The sequence below is a fragment of the Sylvia atricapilla genome, chromosome 5 (genome assembly GCF_009819655.1).
Source record: "Sylvia atricapilla isolate bSylAtr1 chromosome 5, bSylAtr1.pri, whole genome shotgun sequence".
Taxonomy (NCBI): domain Eukaryota; kingdom Metazoa; phylum Chordata; class Aves; order Passeriformes; family Sylviidae; genus Sylvia; species Sylvia atricapilla.
Genome location: NC_089144.1, coordinates 17,309,961 through 17,332,802, shown reverse-complemented (window position 1 = coordinate 17,332,802; position 22,842 = coordinate 17,309,961). Strand labels below are relative to the sequence as shown.

At 44.3% G+C, this 22,842-nt stretch overlaps 2 protein-coding genes across 3 annotated transcripts in view; both read right to left on the bottom strand.

Annotated features, from left to right (window-relative positions):
• Positions 1-1,868: 1,868 nt before the first annotated feature.
• On the bottom strand, positions 1,869-10,843 carry PHYH (phytanoyl-CoA 2-hydroxylase). The gene is made up of 9 exons (XM_066318799.1): positions 10,727-10,843; positions 8,410-8,465; positions 8,180-8,290; positions 7,923-8,088; positions 7,260-7,341; positions 6,101-6,282; positions 5,170-5,319; positions 4,100-4,231; positions 1,869-2,870 (listed from the first exon to the last, which is right to left on the bottom strand). Exons 1-9 carry the CDS (start codon positions 10,811-10,813, stop codon positions 2,817-2,819), a joined length of 1,020 nt encoding a protein of 339 aa, XP_066174896.1. The 5' UTR covers positions 10,814-10,843; the 3' UTR covers positions 1,869-2,816.
• A 4,745-nt stretch (positions 10,844-15,588) lies between these two features.
• Positions 15,589-22,842, bottom strand: part of SEPHS1 (selenophosphate synthetase 1) — a 25,879-nt gene continuing 18,625 nt past the window's right edge. For both annotated transcript variants that reach the window (XM_066318797.1, XM_066318798.1), the window contains exons 8-9: positions 22,421-22,633; positions 15,589-17,746 (exon numbers count right to left, since the gene is read on the bottom strand). In XM_066318797.1, the coding sequence (XP_066174894.1) occupies positions 17,532-17,746; positions 22,421-22,633 (428 nt within the window). In that variant the 3' untranslated portion in view covers positions 15,589-17,531. The remainder of the gene's footprint in view (positions 17,747-22,420; positions 22,634-22,842) is intronic.

Below are 22,842 nucleotides of genomic sequence, written 5' to 3'. Positions count from 1 at the left end.
TGCCTTTGTGCCACTGTCACAGAAGAAGATGGAATCGAAGAAGAACTTGAGACACCACCCAAAATTCTCCATCTTGCCTCTATCTACTTCTATTCTAAAAACCCAAAACCACAGATTTTCACTCTGTGACAAACTAAACTACTGTCTAATTTAAATTTTTGTTGTTCTCATTTCATACATACGTGACTTTAGTCCATGGGAAAAACTGCCAACAAAGGCAATGCTTTCTTGGGGGCCCAGCAGAAGTCTTGGAGCCTCCAGGGCAATTTGAGGGGTTTTCCCGGTGCCCTGGACTCCAACAATTGTCTTTTACCAAGCTCCAGGAAGCCTTTGTTATCAACACGTGAAATAATCAAGGCAAAAAAAACCAAGTGTCTGAAACACTGGGGCTTCATGCAACTGCAGATGGCCAAATAAGCACCTGGATGTCTAATTTTCACATGCTTCTTTTTGAAACTTGGATGCTGCTATTAAAAAAAAAATAGTCCAAGGAGGGCTAACATGGTTAACCTAAACTGCAGGAACATGAAGTTAGCTGGAAAAAAAGTTTGAGCTGTAACAGCATGTTACATCAATTTAGGAGCACACACATACCTCCAACACGTGAACCTGAACAGCCACAGCAAACCAAACTAAGAAACATCCCACCAAGCCAGGGCTAAACTAAAACACACTTACCAAAATAACTAAATATTTTATTTTTGATTTGATTCAATTCAAGCAACTTTTCTAATAGGGTGAGTGCTGCTTTACTAAAACACACAGCAACCTAAGCACTTTAACAGCTTTTGCATTCCCCTGTCTCTTGAAGCTCTGCCTAACACATCTGCAAGTTTATTTCTCAAAGGTATTATTGCTATAGAGGAGGAGTCCAGCAACAGCACACATCCATTCCGGGAGAATCCAGCTTCATCCAGCTGTGCTCTGCCCAACAGAAGGAGCACAGCCTGCCCCAGAGTGCAGTTACCAAATAAGGCGTAGGAAGGAATGAGGACAAGTTTCATCAGGTGGGAGAACTGCTGAGTTTAGATGATCTCAGTGGTCATTGATGGGTTTGTTCTTCTGAATGAGGCAATTTTAAGCCAAAATCCATAGGCAGAGGTGCATAATTTTTTACAAACAAAGCTAAAGTTCTTCCTTTTCGTCTCTTTCCTAGCTATAGTAAGAGAAATTCAGTCTTGAAACTGGGCATGTGACACCTGTAGCTTGTCTCTGTGGTCACAGCTCCCTCTGCAGTCAGCCCAGCTCCACCAGGGACACCAGCCAGGGAAGTCTCCATGAATCCTGTGCTGTGAACCAGACAGAATACACCAAGTTCTCACGAAAATCCCTTGGAAAGGACTCAGCAAAGTCAGCAGAGGGATCTCCAACTCACTGGAAATCATTCACCTGGGCCAATGCTCTCCACAGGAGCTGATCAGTGCCAGGGTTATAGAGGGAATGGGGAACCAGGAGACCCTAAATCACCCCAAGTGGGGCTGGAGGTCTGTCCTAAGTGACCCCTCATTGGACTTCTTGGTGTTGTGGTCAAACCAGAGGCTGCTGAGAGGATATGTCTGCAGGTGGGAACCACAGCTCTGACACCTCACTCCAGCACCAAGGATGTAGGACAAATAATTAAATAACTGCTCAAATCACACCTTTAAAAAACAAACATGAAAACCTAGAGATGCTGCACAAAAAAAAAAAAAATCAAGGCAGAAGGTGCCACAAGAGCCCATCACTGCAGCCTTTGGTGCTGTTTTGGCAGCTTTTCTGGGTGGACTGGGGGGAGTGGAACTAGGTGAGGGTTGATGCTTTGCACTGGGGTGTTCAGTGACACCCCCACTGTTTCTGAGCAGCAGCAATGACACAACACAGCCCTTGAGTGCAATTTTGCTGATTTATTCTTTATTTCAAAAAATAAAGATTCTGAAAGCGAAAGAATCTTTCAGAAAGCAAGGAAGAACATTGTGAAAGGCAAGAGGATCATTGCATCACTCTACCCTGCCACCACTGCATCCTGGGGAGCATCCAAACATTTCCTCAACCTGGCAGCAGCAAAAGGCACCTTTTCCCAGACCTGCCAGACTCAAAGGATTCCCTCACTTCACAAGCCTTGGATCAGTTGTGCAAGGCCAGTACTGCTTTGCTGGCCAGTAGCTCCCAACACTGTCAGACTCATATTTCACCTGTGCCAGAGCTGCCTGGTCAGGTACAATGCCTTGCCAAGCCATGGAGGAACTCTACTAGCAATCATATTACTGTCCATAAATCCCATTTTTCTCTGTGAGTAGTTGCTGCTTTCTCTTCAGCCACTTCCTTACACCATTGGTTCTGCTGGTACCAACACCCACATCTTCATCAGCTACACTGGTAATTCCCCATGTCCCTGTGGGCTTGTCTGAAACTCAGATTTATTTTTGGGTTTTGTGTAGAAAAGAAAGTTGGAAATGCTAGAAATTCTTGCATAAAATCTTATGTTGGTATAGCATCATTCTAAAGGTGTGTCATGTTAAAAACTTTTCAGAAACAAGAATGAAAACACTGAGAAAATCAAGATGTTCAAGAATTTGATTCATTCTTCATTTGTCTAAGACACCCCACAGCAAATCTGTTTTTCTAGGTTAGGTTTCCTTTGACATACATCAGCTGTCCAAGCTCAGTGCAATTATTCTAAATTAGCATAAAACTATTTTGCAATGCAGCATTTGGCAAAGTTACCATTAAAGAGGTCAACAAAGGGAATTCTGCCTGCCCATGCAGGGTCTGTGTCCTTCCCTCAGAGAAGCTCATTCTCAGGCCCATGTTTTTCATCCTGCTCTTCACAGGGTCTTCTACAGGTTGATCCTTTCCCCTTGCACAAGCCGTGCTCGGAAGTTCCAAATATCCTTCAAAACAAAAATGAGACACAGGAAAAGCACCTTGAGGGCCAGAAGAAGAGTGACCAGGATTCCAGTTTACAGAGATGGAAATAGAGGACTACTTAGTTCTTGTCATCTTGTGAAGGTGGAATGAGACCTGGGCACTCCTCTGGGAGAAAACTCCAGTTCGGGCTAAACAAAATCCTCAAAGCTACATGAAAACATAGAGACTTCTCCGGGGTTTGTATGAACAACCTCATTTCCACTCAGAAGGAGAGAGTCTCGCTACACATCCCTTTGGATTTCACCAAGCACCTAAACAACCCCAGGAACTGGAAAGCCAAGCAAGCTGCGGCTTTACAGACATGAAAGATCAGCCTGCAAAACACAGCTGGGCATCCCACCACACCCAGGCACACTGGGAGGAAACACACAGAACACAAAGTAGCAGGGGTGAGAAAGAAAGTCCTCCCCTCCCGAAAGCCCAGGATATTGTAAACCACATACATTTTTAAAGAAAATTGCTGCTTTTACATCTAGACTTTACTGCCTTGATACTGGCTTTGCACTTGCTTGGGAACTGCTGCAGATTAAGATATTCAGAACATTTTCCACCCCAGTAACAAGGTTTATTTTTCTTTCAGTGGCTGGATCCCTGAAGAATTTACATTTGCTTTCTATTTTACTCAATGGTTTGTTATTCAGCAAGAGTCCATTAGCCCCTTTATTTTTATTTTTTTTAGGCAGATGTGTATCACTGCTGACAAACCTCCTGTAGCCTCAAGTATAAACGACTGATGTGGGATTATATTTAAGCAAAAATAATCCATTTATTATTGTGATCAGATGCGGCTACTTTGTTTTAAAAGGAAAATCCACCCACCATTAGGAGAGGAAACTGTAAGAACTGTGGACATACAAACTGGACAAGCACTGAATTTATTCCAACTCACAGTTTTGAATTTGGGGCAAATGACCACATTTTTTTATTTACAAGCAGAGCTTCAGAAGGAACTTCTGGAGCTCAAGGGATGTGAAGAGGCTGCCAGAGAGCAAGGCATTCTGAAGAAAAAGGCCCCAAAAAAGCCTGCCAGTCATCCCCTGAATATCAGGTCTTTTATCCTGCCAAGCACCTCTGCTTGGTACAGCCTGATCTGCCAACCTAGGCAGAGCAAAGAGCACCAATCTGCCACATGAGAGACTTGGGAAAGGGAACCGACCTGGTTTGTAACAAAGGGCACTGAGCCAAGTCTCACCTTGAGCTCCACAGAAGTTGCATTGTATTTCTTGGAAACCATCTCCTGCAGCTCCTTCTCCAGATGCTCCTGAGTTGTGTTCTTGACATCAATGTAGTGACACTCTGAGCTGGCAAAGTGGCAGCTGATGCTCTGTGTGAGGAAAGTGGGCATCACTCACTGTCACACTGACCACAAACAACTGCTGGGAAATACCCTCATGCATTCCAGGCTGTGGACACATCACTCCTTCCTTACAGATCATAGCAGCAAATTCCTTCCTCCTTCCCTTCTCCCCTTCCCTCACTGCCTCAGCATGAGCTGCACTACTTGATATCAGAATATCAGCAGCTGGAGTGGAAATAGGGAGAGTCAGGGCTGGGGCAGACCTGTGTGTTCTGTAAGACCTCTTAGTTCCTGCACCCAGAGGGTCACAACCCAATTACTTTGAATCCACCAATAAATTGTTACAGGGGCTGAAAGAACAGGCCAAATGATAGGGAAACCAAAATAAAAACAGAGCAGCCTGTGCTGCAGTGCCTGGATGGATCCTTTCTGAGACAGGACCAGGCTTCCAAAGGAGGACACTTTCGCCTGTTTCAGTTAAATAATCAGGCATGTCAACAAATCTTTTATAGAAAAATGGGTTGTGCAATCATATAAATAAATGTTATTTATTGAATGATGGAGACTCCTGTTATCCAGAGATGGGATACCAAGAAGACGGAAAAAAAATTAGAGAAAGTCCTGATATCTGGGACAGCTGAAAGGGAACTTTCAGAAAAGCAAGTACAGCTAAACTTTAATTTAAATGTAGATCCAACATCTAATTTCTACTCCTGTTCTGTTTTTCTCAAGCAGCTGCACAGCGTGCTCCTCTTACAGAAGACAGATGTTCAAAAATAAAATAATAAAAAACCAAGAGAGTACTGAAGTATATTAGGAAGATAAAAACTCTTTAAAACATTCATCCACATATTCATGAACTGAGAAAGGATTCAAAGGGGGTGGGGAATAAAAAATAGAGGGATAGTTGGATTTTTTTTTTTAATCAAGAAAATAAAAAACTATATCAAGAGATGTTTTCCTACCTTTCTGAAACCTGATGTCCTGTTTATCCCAGAGCCATGAATGAGCAGGGGATGAAAGAACACTGTGTCTCCCTTCTCCATGACAAGGTGAACCTTGGGAATCTTCTCATCCTCATCTAGCAGCCCATGGAAAAGCTTGTTTGTTTTACCCTAGGAAAGAAAAAGGCTGAACTGAAATCACTCAGTTAAAATTAGAGGAAGTGCTGATTCTCAGAGCACAGCAGGGCACTAGGGACAGCTATGGATTTGCTTTCCTGTGGAGAGATTGTTCCATATCCCAAGCTAAAAGTCAGACTATTGCCTACTAGTCCTTCTACCTCAAGCCTGATGTACAGAAAGATGGCATTTCTGCAGCTGGTTTGGACAAAGATATTCTCAGCTGGAAAGAACAGAGAAGAGCACTGGGAAACCCCACAAGGGTGGTCACTGGATGCCACTGCTGGAATCCAGCCTTCTGCTCCAGGTCTGGTATAACCATCACCAATGACAGTCCAGACCAAGAAATACACACTCTTAAGAGGAAGATACCACTTGGTATTTTACTCCATCCAGTTGTTTACTGCCAGACTTCTCCTCTTTGGGACAGTACACATGCTATCAGGAGACCTGGGCACTGACAGGAGGAAACAGAGCCCTCAGACTTGGCAAGGGCAGTGGAAAACATTGGCATGTGTTTATGCTGTCATGCCACAAACGTGCTAGACGTTTTCTAGGTGAAGGTGGGAACAGGAAAATCTACCCGCATCACATGGACTGAGATCACCCAAGAAACTCTCTCCCAAATCAATGTCAGTATTTGCATAAATAGAAAAAAAAAAGAAAAAAAAATCACTGAAAACTTCAGGTTTGACCTGCACATCCTCCCCCTACAGTGAGTCCTTCCCAGCCAGAACACATCCCCTTCCTTCCCAAGCCCTCCATGACACTCCACCTCCCACTGTGGATAACCATGAGGCTTCAGGGCAGTCCTGTGTGTCCCTGGCTGCACCACCAGGCAGCCGTTGTCCTGGTCTGCCCTCTCCATGGCGGTCCAGGCGCACACGATGCGGGACGCGGGCCGGAACGGGAAATAGTGCAGGTCCTGATGCATGGGGTGCAGAAACGTCTGCTTCTCTGCAACAAAGGTCAGAAACCTTCAGCCTCACCTAACCTCACACAGCCTTTGCCTTCCTGTTAAACCACTGTAGCACACCCTCAGGAGCTGCTGCTTCCCCCTGGAGACACTTGGTGTACTCAGTGCCAGCTCCAGCCCAGCCATGGAAGGAAGCCAAGCAGGTGAGCTGCCATCCCACCCCAAAATGGACCATGGTGCCAGGTCCTTTTTGGCTCCTGGGTGCCCGGAGGTTGCTTAGCTCTGTGACCCCTCAGAAGGCTCCTTTTGCTGGCCTCCACCACCACCACCACCACCACACATTTTTATCACTCATTTTGGCTGCTCTCCACTTTTGAGAACTTTAACCATGAAGGTGTTGCACAAACCTCCCCAGCACAAAGACCTTCCAACATCTGTGCTGTCTGCAGGCACTGGATGTACTGCTGTGATGCAAGCAAAATCAACCCTGCCTGTGCTGCACCCCTGCTCATGTTTATTTAGCTTTCTCTTTAAAAAGAAGAAAAAAAATCTCAATTTATGGACTGCAGCCTCCACAGAAAGTCTCTGCCTTAGAGGCTCTCTTACATGAAGTCTAAACAAAAATAAATATTCTTGAAGTTTTGTTATTTTTTCTCCCCCGATGGAAATGGAACCATTATCCACACCAAAAGAGCCTTTTATATGTAATTTATATACTTATGTTGCCATTGATTTTGCTCCTTAAATAGATACAGTTAGGATATCTCTACTTGTCTCAATTGCCATACTATTGAGACTTTGTGCAGCCTCAAAAACTCTCTTGTGTTTTCTGATGTTGTCTCATTAAATCAAGGTAAAAAGAAAACAAACTATCACCAAAATGCTTTGTAAATTTTCAGTGTTATTTGGGTTTAATTTTTTTACAGCTTTTCTAAAATACTATGTTCAATTCTGGCATACAATAATATTCTGGCACACAATAATTTATCCATTTTCCTCTAATCCAAGTTTTCCTTACCAGAATCTGGAAGTTTATTTATCAGCATAGTGTGCATTGCCATGATGTTTGGCCCTGTGAAGCACTCAACATATTTGAGGACCTACAAGGAAGAAAACATTAGAAAAAAAATGAGAAACATGAAAAACAAGAGGAAATATTGCTGAGGAAGCACTGAGAGATGGATGTTTGGCTGAGGACACGGGTACAGGAGGAGGAAGTCAGGGAGGATGGAGAGATGCAGGACAGGAGGCAGGACCTGCCATGGCACACAAATGGGAATGGTGGGAGGCCACAAGGGAAGACGGCGCTGCAGGCTGCTGGGAGGGGTGGAGAAGATGGGGATGGCACTCCCACAGAGCTGTATCTGCCACATGAATACGGGCTGCAAGGTTGGACCTGCCCAAGGACAGATGTTTGCCTGGATAAAACACATTCAGAACACATTGCTGATCTGCCCCTCCAGCCTGGCATGGCTTGGCCAAGTCACATTCCTGACTGGCTCCACAGCAGCACTGCTTTAAGTCCTCTGCCCCAACCTCCATCCATCCCTTGTTCATGCAGAACACTCTTAAAAGCCAGCCTGATCTTCCTTCCTCACTTGTGTGTGTAGTGGAGCGACCTGCAGGGTCAGATACCTTCAATCAGGCTCTTCAATCACCACCAACCCTTTCTTTGTTTTACCTCTGGTAGAGTGCAGTATCTGAACAGCTCCTCATCTTCCTGGAAGTCCTGCACTTTATTAACCACTTTTTCAGACTGACCAAACTGGGATTTCAGGGACTCATCTTTCATAATCATAACTCCTGGTGGCTTCACCTCCCTTTTACAGATCCTTGTGAACTCCTTCCTGCAAACCAGAGTGAATGTCCATGTGGGAAGAACCCAAGGATCTCCAGCCTCCCAGAGCTCCTCCCAGCACGTCAGGGTCAGGCTCATACCTGAAGCGCTCAATGTCCTCCTCAGAGACGAGATTCCTGATGAGCAGGTACCCATTGTCCTCATAGAACTGCCTCTGCTCTGTGCTCAGCAGGTCGTTGTCCAGGGTGTAGCTGGGACACACAGAGACACATTAACCATGTCTAGTGACCAACACTGTGCTTGGGGGAAAAAAGAACTCAGCTCTGAAGGCTGCTTTGCTCTTATCTCTACCAAGGAAGATGGAGCTTACCAAAACCTCCCTGAATGAGGAACAACATTGACTTGGGCTGAAGTAGGAATGCTTATCTGGGGTGGGAATTAAGGAATATACAATCAAGCAAAATAGATTAGAACATTATTATCTACAGGCATGAGTCCTTGATCCTACAGTGCTGTTCATCTTAAAGGCAGGTGCTGTGCTGGACACTCAGTCCACATTCTTGTTCATTTTGCTTCTGTAACGATAAACAATAATAAAAAATATTCTAAAAATGAAAATAATCTAAAACAATAAATCAATAGGATAAACCTGAGGTTTCACATTCTCACACAGTGTTGCAAACTCCACCTTATCTCCAGTTACTGCAGAGATCAGATCCCTCCAAAATTACAGGGATAGCAGGAAGAGAAGAGAGCTTTAGACTTGTCCTCCACTTCAATTCAACAGGTTTTTAAAAAGTATTTGTTTTCTCTCATGCAGAGACACAATCTCATCAACAGGGCAATTAAACCCCACTTGCTAAAGAAGCCTCACAAGAACTTTGTGCATGGTATTGAAGCGTCATCCATAACAAAAAAGAGCATTTTCATGCTGATCTTTTGGTCTGCACATGTATGCTTGCTTCAGGGTTTTATGAAACCACTGACTTTCCTCTACTGCTCATAAAACCACGAATGCTTTGGGAATAAGAAATAGGTTTCACCACAGCAGCTGTGTGTCCCAACACCAGGAGGCTGAAACATTACCTTGTCAAGTCACATACGGTGGGAGAAGATCGACACATACAAAAATGTGTGGGGAAAATGATGAGCCAGAGGGAGGAAAAGGTTCTGGGAACTGGACGGAAGACAGAGGGAAGAACATAGAGAGACCAGCTGGCAACTGCCACAGCAGGTCCCAGAGCAATGAATCCCCCAACTGAGGGCACTAGTGCTCCACACACCACATTTCCGGCCTTATTTCAGTGAATGTGGGACTCCAGACCATCCAGGTTCCTAAATGTCCATAGGCAGCTGATGGAGACAGAGGCACTGGCAGAAGACCAGCATGGGGCCCTCCTCAACACCTCCACCTCCCTGAATGTGGGACAGCAGAAAAGTCCACCCAGAGCTGGACCCCACTTCAGCACCTTCCTCCCAGGCTCTGCAGCGCCTCTTCCTCTGGTTTTGCTCTTGACGCTTTTGCAATACTCAGAGGACAGGTCTGGCCTGCTTGGACAACTGAAACCACGAGGCACAGAGATTAAAACCAAACCAGTGAACTGATGTACCATTTGATGTATCAAATAAATCTACTCTTATTAGAGTCTGTCGTTTACTTCATCCACAAAGTTTTCTTGCTTCAGCCTAGCTTAGTCATGTTTTTGTCCAAAGCTATTTGCATCATGACCCAGATTTAAAAACAAACAGGTTGTGCAGCACCTCTCCTTACATCCTGTATCTTTATAACCAGGGCGGTTTTTCCTATAATTTATTCTTAATTTTGTGTTCCTACTTGTGTTATGGCAGTCTGAGTCAACAACTATCCATCTGCCTTCATATTTTTAATCGATCTGAGGACTTGTACATCCTGTTTGATCACATCCTCTTTTATGTATTATAATTAAAAGGTAACTTGTCAGTATTCTGCTCTGCGAAAAAGCAGGTTTGTTTTTTTTTTTTTTTTTTTTTTTTTTTTTTTTTTTTTTTTTTTTTTTTTTAAAGCAACATTTATGACAGCAGCTTTAAAAATATGCTCAGCAAGCAGTCTCCATTTAACTTTTGGAACCACGGGACATATCAACACAACAACTTATTTCTACCCATGTTTCCTTTGCCTTATGTTGGCAGCCTCCAACATTTCCACCTCGGTTCCCACTCACTAACCAAACCTTGCTGTTTCTCCGGCTGCTGCTCTACCAGTCGAGTCTGTACCTTTCAACGAAATCTGTGCCTGTGCAATTTCTAAGTCATACTGTTTATCTCCCCAAACCCGTCGAATCTCCAGGAGGAAAATTCGCTGTGGGGAAGCCTCTGGCTCAGTGCTGTGGGGCTGCCAAGATGCACATCCCAGTTGCCCACAGGTTGCGGGGCCGAAGCTCAGAGAGAGGTTTTGGGGTGGGTCAGGCGCTGACCCTAAAATCGCAGTCGGGGCTGCCCCGGAATGGCTGCCCGCGGCACCGGGACACGGGGCAGGCCTCGCCCTGTCCGTCCTTCCCAGGCCGGTGTCCCGGCAGGACGAACCGCGGACCCACCAGGGCGCGGGGAGCGGGGGGCAGATCGCGCCGGGCTGGGGGAAGCGGAGCCCCGACCTACGGGGAGCCAAGTACTGCTGCCGGCCCTTCCCGATCCCACAGCAGAAAGGATACAGGAGCCGGGAGCGCTCCCGGCCGCGGGGAGAGGTGCCGCAGGAGGGTGTCCAGCCGGGCCGCCGAGCGCCCGCCGAGCCGCTCCATGGCGCCCTCAGCGCTGTCCCGGCCGGGGCGGAGCCGGGCCGCCGCATGCTCAGAGCCCGGCGCCCCGGAGCCCCGGCTCGGCCGGGAGGCGCGGCACGGCGGTGGGAAGGGCCTGAGGGAAGGCAGGGCGGATCCCGCGGGGAGCGCAGGGCCTGCGGGCCGTGGCCGTCCCGGCGCCCTCAGAGCCCGGAGCCGCCGGGAGCCGGCCGGCAGCGCCCCGGGCGGGGAGCGGAGCGGGGAGCTGGGAATGTTCACAGCGGGTTTCTTTACGTTCGTCCTCCCGCTTCCCCTCTTTTTCGCGTTCTCTGCCAGCAGTGAGTGCGGATTTCATCAGCCCCGTGTGGAGAGCAGCGCTTGGCACAGTGCATTGCTGAGGCCGGCGTGGATCGATGCCTTATCTCCTGTCTCTGAGGAGACCGTCAGAGTTTGCCTCATCCCTCCATGAAAATGTTTGGTGACGTTTTTGCGGCCCCAGTATGAAAACAGACCTGCCAGGTTGTCCATAAACCCCTCATTTCAAGAACAATCCAGGCCCTGCTCCAAAGCGGCACCATCACAAGTCTCCTGTAGCTCCAGGCACTCATGATGACAGGGTGTGCAGCAAAACTCTGCTAACAGCTGCTTTAGGAAGCTTAACTCCCATTCTGGAACAGGTTTTGCTGGAATCTGGAGTGACACGTTGGATCAAAACCTCAGCTGTCAATAATAACACTGAGCTTCGTGTTAGTGCTGCAGGTGAACAGAAGCCAAGGCGTGGGTTGGAAGGGCTCCTGTACATAACTTGTACCCTGGAAGCTGGTTCCCTTTAAAACTCAGTGGCAAATCTCCCAGTGATTTAAGTAAATTACAGCAGGTTTACAAAACTGTTCTGGTCTGTGGTGCATTTGTGTTTATGGCTCTTATGGTATGCTTGGTGGAATCAACTCCCTTCAGGGGCATAACAGACCAGACTGTTGCCAGAAATGGGACAAATGAGGTTGGGAACTCAGTAAAAAACCCTCTCTAAGCGACCCTCTCCTACTCACAGAGGCAAGAGTACAGCATTGGGAAGGTACAACAGCAGCAGCAGTGACAGCACTCTTCATTGCCAACAAAACCAGACCTTTGACTCCTGAGCCATTGGAAAACTCATAGTCATAAGGAAACAGAAAGTTAATGAAAGTCCCTCAAATCAAACTAGTGAGGAAGAACAGAAAAAAAAAAAAAAGAAAAAAAAAAAGGCAACTAGAGTAATAGCTTTATTGTTGAACTCCTAACTGTAACTGCATTGAAAGGCATATATATAATTCAGATCTATGCTGCAATTGCTTTCACAATCCAAACTGAAACAGGAACCTCAATAAATCTCATCTGTTTCAAAGTTTAAAAAAACTTCGAAAGCAAAAGCCCCATCAAAAAGATGAAGCAGAATAATACTGCACATGCCTATTGTGGCACGGACCTGTTTGCAATGTAGATATTTCTTCCACAGGTATGTGATAGCATCTTATGCAAAAGTGTTTTCCGTACCTGAAAAAAATGAACAAAAAGTAGGGATTTGGCTGTACTGATTTAGGAGTTTGAGATCTAAGATGCTTTTATATAAACATAATGCATGCTTAGATATATATTGAACATCCTGAATTGGAAGGGATCCACAAGAACCATCAGTCTAACTCCTGGCCCAGCACAAGACAAGCCCAAGAATCCCATCCTGTGCCTGAGAATGGTGTCCAAAGGCTTGTGGAATTCTGTCAGCCTTGGTGCTGTGACCACTTCCCTGGGGAGCCTGTCCCAGTGCCCAACCATCCTCTGGATGAAGAACCTTTTACTAATATGTGTGTTTTTAAACAAGAAGAGCCTCAAAAATACCTAATATCTCTGTGCATTAAATACCATTATTCCTTTTTACTTATACCCTCTCTTGCAATCTCAATACCAGTAACTCCCATATCACTGGACTGCCCTGTTGTATTCTATCACACCCCAAAGAATTCAGGACACCTCACCCACCTCGGCAGGAGCAGCGGGTGCCTGAGGTCATTGCCCTGTATTTGTACCCTCCTGCTGATGGATGGACCTTTAACACAACAAAAGATCGATCTCGGCCACTGCTGACACCACATGGTGACACAGTGTGGTGTAGCCACACCCCCTAGAACTAGAAGTGTGTGGACATACTAAAAAAAAAAAAAAATCCTTTGCATCTAAAGAGTTCAGAGTGAATAATTTTCAAATCCATTGATAAGCATCACTGAAATACAGGCTGAATCTCATAAACCCAAGAAAAGAAACAAGGGAGAAATTTTCTTTTTTAAGGAAAGTGATGGTGGCATTAATCATTGTATTAAAATGGATGGCATTTAAGAGAGGCTGTGTCTTTGCAAAGTACTTTTACAGCTATGTCTGTCAGTTTCCTGAATTTTATAGAACATTTTTATACAGATGGCTTGCATTTGGCTTTTAGTTTTAATGTTTTCTGTTCATTAAATCACAAAACTAATAAAAACTAAACTATTGAGATTCCTTCAGCAGCACAGGAACATTCCTAATGCACAATCTTATAATTTAATAAGCATCTCAATTGACTATTAAAATCCACATTATGATCAGAACTGTAATTCCAAAGATGAGGTCTTCTGAAAGCTTAATTTACTGTGGTGGGAAGTGGCAGCTGCTCCAACTCAACAGAATTAGCTTTTTTAACTGAGATGCCAGGGAAAACAGATGTTGCTGAGACAATAACAAGAACAACAAATCCACCACCAACGCACAGGTTCATTTCTCATCACCAGAGGAGTCAAGGAGGGCTTCTGTGCATACAGAAGTGAGAAGGGAGGGAAAGGGAGACATGGATTGATCAGGAAACAAAATAAGGTGCACAGTGACAAAGGACATGGAAAGGGTCAAGGATCTCGATGACTTCTCTGTCTCGGGCTTTGCTTCAATTCCTGGCCTCTGCTGAATCCCAAGCTTTGGGCAAGCCTTATCTTAAGGAGGAGCTACTGCCAGGCTTCTCTTCAGCTGTCCCAAACTTCTCAGCTGGGGGTGCCCACCCATTCCTTATTGACACAGATCCCTTTGGAAATACCGGAGACAGCTGGATCCATCAGTGCTCTGAGCAGTGTAAAAAACCCAAATTGTGCTTGGCCCTGGTGGTGCCAGCCAACCTCAGCAGCCAGTAAGCCAGAAAGGAAAAGTGTCCCTCATGGACATGTTGCTCTTACTGATGTCTACAGCTCCTAAAAGGGATCCCATTCTCCCTCACCACCACTCATCTGGGAAAAACTTACCAAAGGGCTGAACAAGGGGTATTTTATTGCCTTTCCCCTTTTCAAGCACCAGTCACAGGAGTTGCAAACACATCTCGTGGTCAGAATGCAGATGTGAACTCAGGCGAGAGTCTTCCCAACTGTTCACCTGACTTCAAGTGAAAAATCAGTGAAGCACTAAATATCAGCCACCGTGCCCACCCACTCTCCCATGGTTACTCAGGTTTGCTGCCCTCTCACTACAGCAGTCACATTAATTTTCATTATCTCCTTATTAGAAAAGGTTCAATCCTGAATTTAGATCAGAACGTGAATTCAAAAAAATACCTAACAAAAAGGACCAAATTATTCTGGCTTTATATACTGCCACAGATTTTAAGAGTGTGTTGTTTTACTCTGAAGCAGGGGAGAAAGCAAAACACTGAGGAAAAAAAAGGCTTAAGAGCAACAACTGTTACAAACTTTCCAAAAATATATGCTACTTATCAAATGTGATTATCCTAGTGAATATTTCGATTATTAAGTGCTATCTTTTAAAATATTTTTTTTTCTCCACACTTTCCCAACTTGGATGAAGTTTTACAAGCAGGAATGGGAGTTGGTGCATGCAAATTCCTGTGTATGCAACAAAGTACATCACGTTTGTTAAAAATGACTGGACATGGCTACTAAAAACCACTGTTCACTGTTGCTTTCTCACAGTCTTTTGACACCAGCATCTCAAAAATCCCTTCATTTAAGAGGAATCTCTACGTGTCTTGCTTAATGGTGAAGGATTTAGGACTTGCCAGTCCCTTACAATATATCCTACAGTTCACTGGGATCTGCAATCTCTGATTTAGCAAAACAAATCATAAAGCTTCGTAAACAAAGGTGATGCTCACAGAGGACTTCCCAAGTTATCACCCACTCAGCGGGGCACCAGGAAGCACTTTGGGATGTAAATTCCTGCCATCAGGAAGCATTGGGAGAGGCTTTCAAATCGGCTCACCCAAGGGGTTTTTTTCCTTGTAGCTGCCTCCAGCGCCCAGGACAGGAAATCTTCCTCCGAAAGTCCAGAGATAAGCAGCCTCCTCCAGACACCTTCCTCTGGAGATGAACCTTCTGCCGTTCAGGGCATGTCTAGGGAAGGACAAGTGTTGGTTTCACACCTGGCTGATGAGCCCATGATCACAACAAGTCAAAAAAACCCAACAGCATCGACCGACAAGGACCTTCTGCCGGAGGGGAATTGACACACATCCAGTGCCAGTTTTAACTACAACAGACATTTGTAACAAGCACTCCCATGCAGAAGAATTCAAGTGTTCTGTGTTCAATCGATCTACTTAGGGTTTTTAAAAACTAAAATAACCTATATAGATACAATCTTGCCCACGACCATAGATAAAATAAACAGAACAAACATCACAGAACAGCAGGGGAAAAAGAAAAAATAATTAAATCAGCTTATTTTGCACAACTGGTTTTTGATACTTTATTTTCAGAACTGCTGTGAAAAACCTACCAGTTTGGGGGGGGTGGTTCCTCAAAGCAAAGTCAAAAACTTGGTTACTGCTTTGAGGTTTTGTGGTGAACCCACAACTCTCAGACTTCTTTTCCAGGAAAAGGAGTGTGAGGGGCTGTGTGGTTTGAGCTACTCACAAGGGGGGAATTAAAAAAAAACATTCTAGTTAGCACAAGGTGTCTGTTGAAAACACTACTGAGTGGAAAAAAGATGAGCCAAGTTTTTCCAAGAGATGTCATTACGAGGAAGACTGGAAATTTAAACCTTGCATAATGCACAAGACTTGATCAGTAACTCGCTTTTTATAGATGGAAGCCTTTGTAATTCTTGCTGCGGTAACAATTATCCAAGATTTTCTTCTTGCTGGTCTGAATATCAAGGAGCAAATTCCAGAAGCTGGGAGAAGCTTCACGAGCGGGTTCAGGGCAGTTCAGGACAGCAGGGAGTGTCTGGGCAGGGTGGGGTCAGCAGTGAGGCTGCTGCAAGGGGCAGCTCCCCGAGCTGGATGGGAAAAGAGGGGCTCCAGCGTCCATTCCACGAGCTCTCTTGCTGACAGCAGGCACAGGAGCACTTGCAGGGGAAACAATTCAAAAGGTTGCAGACTTGGTGCTGGTAAGTAAAATAAACAAAATCAAGTGGGTAATATACTTGGAGATAACCTATTTGCCTTCAGCTTTACTCGAGGTTACCACTGGATATCACAGCTTGGAGTGATCACAATTACCAGTATAATCACACATGCAATAAAATTTTTAAAAATTAGGATTTCTCCTCTTTCAGTGAACAATTTTTCAGTGAATAATTCGGTTAGGAATCAAAAAAGTTCATGCACTTATACAAGAGCAATAAAAAAAATTAAATATTTATTTTGAATAACAAGCTTAAGTTCAAGCTGCATTGTTGGCAATGTTGGTTTTAAACACAGATCACAAAAGCGTGCAGAAAATTGTATTTGAGCAAAGAACAAAATAATACTAAGAATTATACTAAACAGCTGCTGATTTTTAAAGAAACGAAAAAGGCTTGTAATCACTATACAAAATATAAAATGTATTAAACACTACCATCCACAGAACAGAGGTTTATTTTAGTTTGATTATATTTAAAAATTATTTGTGTAGTTATTTATATAGTGAATTGTAAATGAATATTATACAGTAACCTCCTTTTGGTCTGCAAAACCTTTGTTGCACTATAGCACATCCAATCACGTTGCAAAAAAAAAAAAAAATTATTTGTCCTTACTATCAATAAAGAAAACAATCATTGATAATACAGTAAATATTGTCAGGTCTACAAATAATGAAATTCAAAATGACTCCTTCGACTCCGAAGCGCTTTTCCATGCAAAAAGTCAGCACTTGCTGTTTAAACTGAGTGCACTACCAAGCAATGTCCAGGGTCGTAGATGCTCTTGGTAAGACTAAATCTCACAAAAAAAATTTAGAAAATAAAATAAAACTTTTAAAAAAATCGAAGATTGAATGTAGTCATGCAACCTCTTACTACTGGGTAACCCACTGTGTCGCTTGTCAATTTATTGCCTTTCTGGAATATCACTCAAGGCATCAAAATTAGATTCATGATAAATATACACATAATGAAAGGACACAAACTGCTATTCGACACTACTACTGGTAATGTCTGTGCTACGTGAAAGCACCTTTAAAAAGAGCCTATGCGGCAAGAGATAAGTGTCTAAAGATTCAAAATGAATCAACAGTATTGGATAACAATATAATTCTCAACTCAGAAGCTGCCTCAAGATTAGGTGCATCTTCAGTTAATGTAACAGGAAAAAAAGGCAATGGATTTTATTATTTGTATCCACTCATAAACTGACCTAAGGCCACCAGATGTGCAGACACAACAAGTTTTCTTTTCTTTTTACAGTTCTTTAAAATTGTAGGATGATAAGGGGATAGATCTATTCAAAAACAAACAGCTATGTCATTCTCTATTAAGAGGTGGCACCGGGTGTGGGGTTCACGTTCTGAGTGGCCACCTGTGGTGCCACTTCAATGATCCGGGGCTTGTCTATAATCCTGGCCGTGCGGTTGCCCTTCTCTACAATGCCGATAATCCACGCCTGGTGGCCTTCGCCGTACTTTGGGGACTTGATCTCGGCGCAGAAACGCGCTGCCTGCTCTCGTGGTAAGCAGATGAGGAGGCCTCCTGCAAAGAGAGAGAGAGCAGAGCATCAGAACATCTGACTGCAAAGTATTTCAGCCTTGGTCTGCCAGACTCCTACTTGGGCAAGCACTTGGTGACTTCACTGGAGTCTGCTGAACTCCAAAGGCTCCAAGAAAAGACACAGTGGAAGTCCGAGCTCTCGCTCTACAGCAAGATGTCTGTGTCTGAATGCAGTGTTTAGTTTCATATAAATGAAGCCAAATACACACAAAAGATGTTGGCAAAAGCATGTGGTACTGATGCCAACAAATGACATACTGAAACAGCACCAGCATTGTAACCTTCCTCAGAGGACTGCAGAGTGCCTCTACACAGAAACATTTTGGATAAAGGTCATATGCAGATACCTGTAGCCACATATTGGTGACAGCTGATTCTGTGAGTAATCCCCTTGCCTGCAATGAAATCATTCATCAAAGCAGGGACCACTGCCCTGCTGAGAATGCAGGAGGCAGAACATGAAACACAGGCTTGATCCAGTGCTCCCTGTGACAGCCCTTGTGACCCCTTTGTCTGACAATTTTCTATCCTTTTTAGCCTTTCCTGTAAGTTTTTTGTTTTTTTTTTCTCAGACACAATTGAAATTAAATTACTTCATTTACTAATGAAAGCTTTCAGAAGCAGAACAGTAATGAGTGAGCAAGCTTACCATTCTACAATTAAACCTAAAAGCATTTCCATACTTAGAATCCCAAAGCACTGAAAAAGGTAGGTTGGCAAGTGAATTGAAAATGTCTGGCGAACACAGGGAGAGAGTAGATTCACACACCCTGAAATGTGGGCACACAGGTGAGGCTGAGTCTTACTTACTCTTTGACCCAAAGCATTCTCAACCTCACAAGTTCTGCCACCAGCTCTGAGCCAGTCTTGGAGCAAAGGGCCATCTGCTGAGCAGGTCACCCTTGGGCTCAGGTGCCATGTCCTCCTCCTCCTCCACTCCTCAGCACCCTGGGCAGCACCTTGATGTTTGCTCTTTGAAGCACACTGTCCCCTCATCCCCTCGGTGGTGACTAAAGACACTTTTCATTTAGGGCCAGGAAGAAGCAGCCACTCAACATGAGGAGTTAATTAAAAGGGCAAGTTGAAGTGCAAAAGTGATTTTTTTTAGATTCTGTATGAAGAAAAGTGTGCCAGCCAAAAAGTACCTACCTCTCTGAAATTTCAGAAAAACATCCTGGTATTTTTATCAAACAAAACAACAAAAAAACCCTAAGCTTGAATGACAGTGCCTATAATTACTCCAGATGTTATCAGACAAATCAATTGCAAAGGAATTATGTGACATTCCATGGAAGGCTCTAAATCCAATTGAAATTCTCTTATGTCATGGTGCAAACGAGTCAGGGGAGAGGTTTACAAGTGGCAGTGCAGAGAAGGTGCTAACTAGCCAGAAGGGAGGTGTGCAAGTATGGTAAAAAAGGAAACAAGAAAGAGCAGAAAAGTAATCTTTGCCCAATTCTTTTCGCATACACTCTCTTCCTGCAATTTTGTATGACTTGTATGCATACCATTCACTTGTACACGTATCATTCTCTGGCAAGACAAGAAACATGTACAAAATCCCAGTTTCCAGTGGAAAAAAAAAATCACTTCCCACCTGCTGGATACATCCCAGTCTGATCAGTAATACTTCTTAAAAAGGCTATGGGCTACTCTCAACCAGCAGCAGGCTTTCTGTATGCAGGGATTATAGTTATTTCTCTGCTACACTGACCAGTCTCTTTAACCCTTTTTTTAAGTCCTTAAGGTTCTCCCACGATGGTTTTTTAGACTAGTCTGTGTTCTTGGCATTCCCAGCTGCTTTGCTTTTTGGAGATTGAAAGGATGCAGATATTTGGTGGCTGTCCTGGCTTATCTTTGTAAGAACAAAAGGGTTTTTTTTTGTAAGAGGCTTTGAACATTACTGCTTTTAACAAGTAGTATTTCAAGCAGGGAAGTAGGCACAGAACACTTCAAAAGCCGGCCAGACAAAGCTCTGTAATTAAGAGCAGAGATACAAATAGTTCATGAATCAAAACCAAGTCCTTGCTCCTATTAATGGCTTTCTCCCACAATGACTTGTAACAGGATGACATCATTAGCCTTGCTTCTTGTCAGGCACTGACACAGCCCTTCTTTTCCATCTATCTGCTTATTTCCACCAAATCTCCACAAATACCAAGTTGCTGAGATACCTCTACTACATGCAAGAGTCATCTGACACCATCCAAAAGTTATTAGGACTGAGAAATACACACATATATGAAGGTCCCAAACAGAGTAACTCTTTGACTTATCTCTGCAAGTAGCCACTCTAACAAACAACTCATTCTTTGAAATCAAATGCCTGACTGCAACTTTAACCATTACCAAGGAGTTCCCTAAGAGTGCAGAACCATATAAAAGTGCAATTTTAGGAGACTACACCATTAGCAAGAGTGCCAGAAGGATGGAACAGATGACATAATACATCCTTTCAACACTGGCTTTGGTCAACAGGTGCCCAGCAAATGTACATAGGGGAAAAAAACCCCAACACAATAACCTTAAAATCCATTCAAATAGTTTTCCAGTAAATTTCTTACTGCCTTCCCACTCTGCTGAAAAACATCTGTTCCCAGATGAAGAAGCTACAGACAGAGTATGTCTAGAAGTTTGAGCCAATAGAGAAGTGTCTGTGTTAGAGAAAGCAGAGCCCTGAGCAGCCCCAGCAGGCCTCTCCACAGCTGGGTATCAGCACAGCAAGGCAGGCCTTGGCCTTCACATAAATCAAGCCCAGGGCAGGAGGTGTGCAAACAGCCTGGTCTGAATGCTAACGAGCCATGCCAGCACAGCCTGCCCAGCTCACTCTGCTGACACACACCAGGCCTTGCAGTGCAAGCCCAAAGCCTGTGGGTGGTTATTCAGCTTCCAGAGCCTGGCCAGTGTGTCCATGTGGCTCTGGATCTTTTGGGTATCTCGCAGACATTGCCCTGGGACAAGTCCCTGTGGCCACCTCTAATGCCAGAGATGTGGTGCTGTGATCAAATCAGACCCACAGCTCACCATCGAGCAGTTTTTCCCATCATCATCCATCTCTGCCCAACACAAGCAGCTCAGCATTTCAAAAAGACCTCTTGCTCTCACTCCCAGAAGTTCTGAAGTCAAGTATTTCCCAATTCCCAGAAGTGCATCTATCTGCACTGTTTTACATTCCTTCAGTGACAAGAGAATTTGGTATCCCCAAGGTGCAGGATGGGCAGCTCTGAAGACATAAGCACTTGGTTTGCAGCTAAACCATTCCCACACGAACTGCTATCCAAACCTCTACTACAGCCACTTACCTGGAAGAGAACCCTGCAGTTCCAGCTTCATGTCACGCTATGTTTTGGACATTTTCCAAATAATAAATGCTACTGGCACTCCAGCTATGTGGGCTCCTGGGTAGTAGGAATCTGATTGGTGCTACCAATCTTATTGGCACAGCTTGCCGAACTGCCACCAGATATTTCTGCTCCCTTCTGACTGACTCTGGATTTGGAAAGGGTTCATGTCCCATATCCTGTTACACATCATCTGAGCCACACAGACAGAGTGTCCGCTCAAGCACAGATGGCCAAGGAACAACTCAGCAGATCAGGGTAAGTTATGTATTCACTAGGGGAAAAGTTTATGGCTCTCACAGTAATGCCTTTTTCCAGATCTTCAGATTTTTTTGCTTCAAGGGGCCCCCTCTGTTGTGAACTGCAGAAAATATGGATAATACTTCTGGAGTGCCAGAAGATTGCAGGGAAATGAGATAAGAGAAAAAGACAAATTTGTTGCTACATCTCTGCATTTCCCAAAGAGAAAAAAGAGTCATCCTAAATTAGAAAAAACAAAATGAAACAGGACAGAAGGTTCAAGGTGAAGGTGAAGTAGAAAGACATCCAGCAGATGACAGTGATCACGCCCATCAGAAAAGAGCCTACTCTTAATAAAGCAACTTAATAACCATCAGAAGTTCTCATCACTTGATGACTCTGTAAATGTTTCTGTCCATAGCTAGGCTTTCAGTACAGTCTGTTGTACTCACTGTCACTACAAGTGGCAGCTTTATTGTACTCAAGTAATAAATGGGTCAGAGAGCAGTATTTATTTTTTTGCTGCTAGTCACAATCTGTTGAGTCAGATTTCATAAAAGTAAGGGAGAAATGCTATAAGCTGTACTCTTGGATGTATGCTGCGGACAGAGAAGGCGTCAGCTGCCAACACTGGCCCACCCAACACTAAATTTTATAGTAACAAACAAAACAGCATCCTTTGTCAGGCAAAACTACTGCCAGTGGCTTTGCTTTTGAGAAAACTGTGCCAGATGTGGTGGAATTTCCAAATATTCACTGTTCTGGAGTTAAGAGAGAAAAACAGGATTCAAAAGAATTCAGAATCATCATTAACTTCCAACTGCAGACTGGAGGGTTACAGGGTTTCTGAAATAGTGTTCCATAAGGGAGCTGAAGACATTCACGACAGGATGGTGGTTTGGAAGTTCAGGCTGAAGGAGTTAGTGGTGAACAGCTGTGTGGCTGCTGCTCATTAACCTGGCCAGGTGCCAAACCAACTGTGACTCTGAAGACACAGCACGCGATTTGTCCATTTGAAATGGAATTCTGAGGTGCAGGTGTAGGGAAGAAAGAGGGTGGCACAGCTGGCACCTACCTGAAGTCTCTGGACAAGTCCCGTGCATGAGGCCGAACATGTTGCCACAGGCCTTACTGACAGCAGCCATCTTGGCCAGGACGGGGAGGTTGTGAATGACAAAGGACACCTCGTTCCGCTGCTGCTTGGCCAGGTTTTGTGCATGCCCCAGGATCCCGAATCCCGTGATGTCTGTAGCTGCATGTGCATTGAAAGTGTGCATGAGTCCAGCAGCTACAAGAGAGGGAGGGGGAAAGAACGCCAAATCAGAAAATACCGAATTATCAGGCAAGTGCTTCAACAATATTGTGCACAGTCCAAATGAAGTTGCATACCTTTAATACAAACCAGGCTGGGTTAAAATTAATAAAATAAATAAAACCGTGCTAGAGGAGAACTGGAATTCACCAGCAGTGCACGTAACACTTAAAAAATTCAATTTG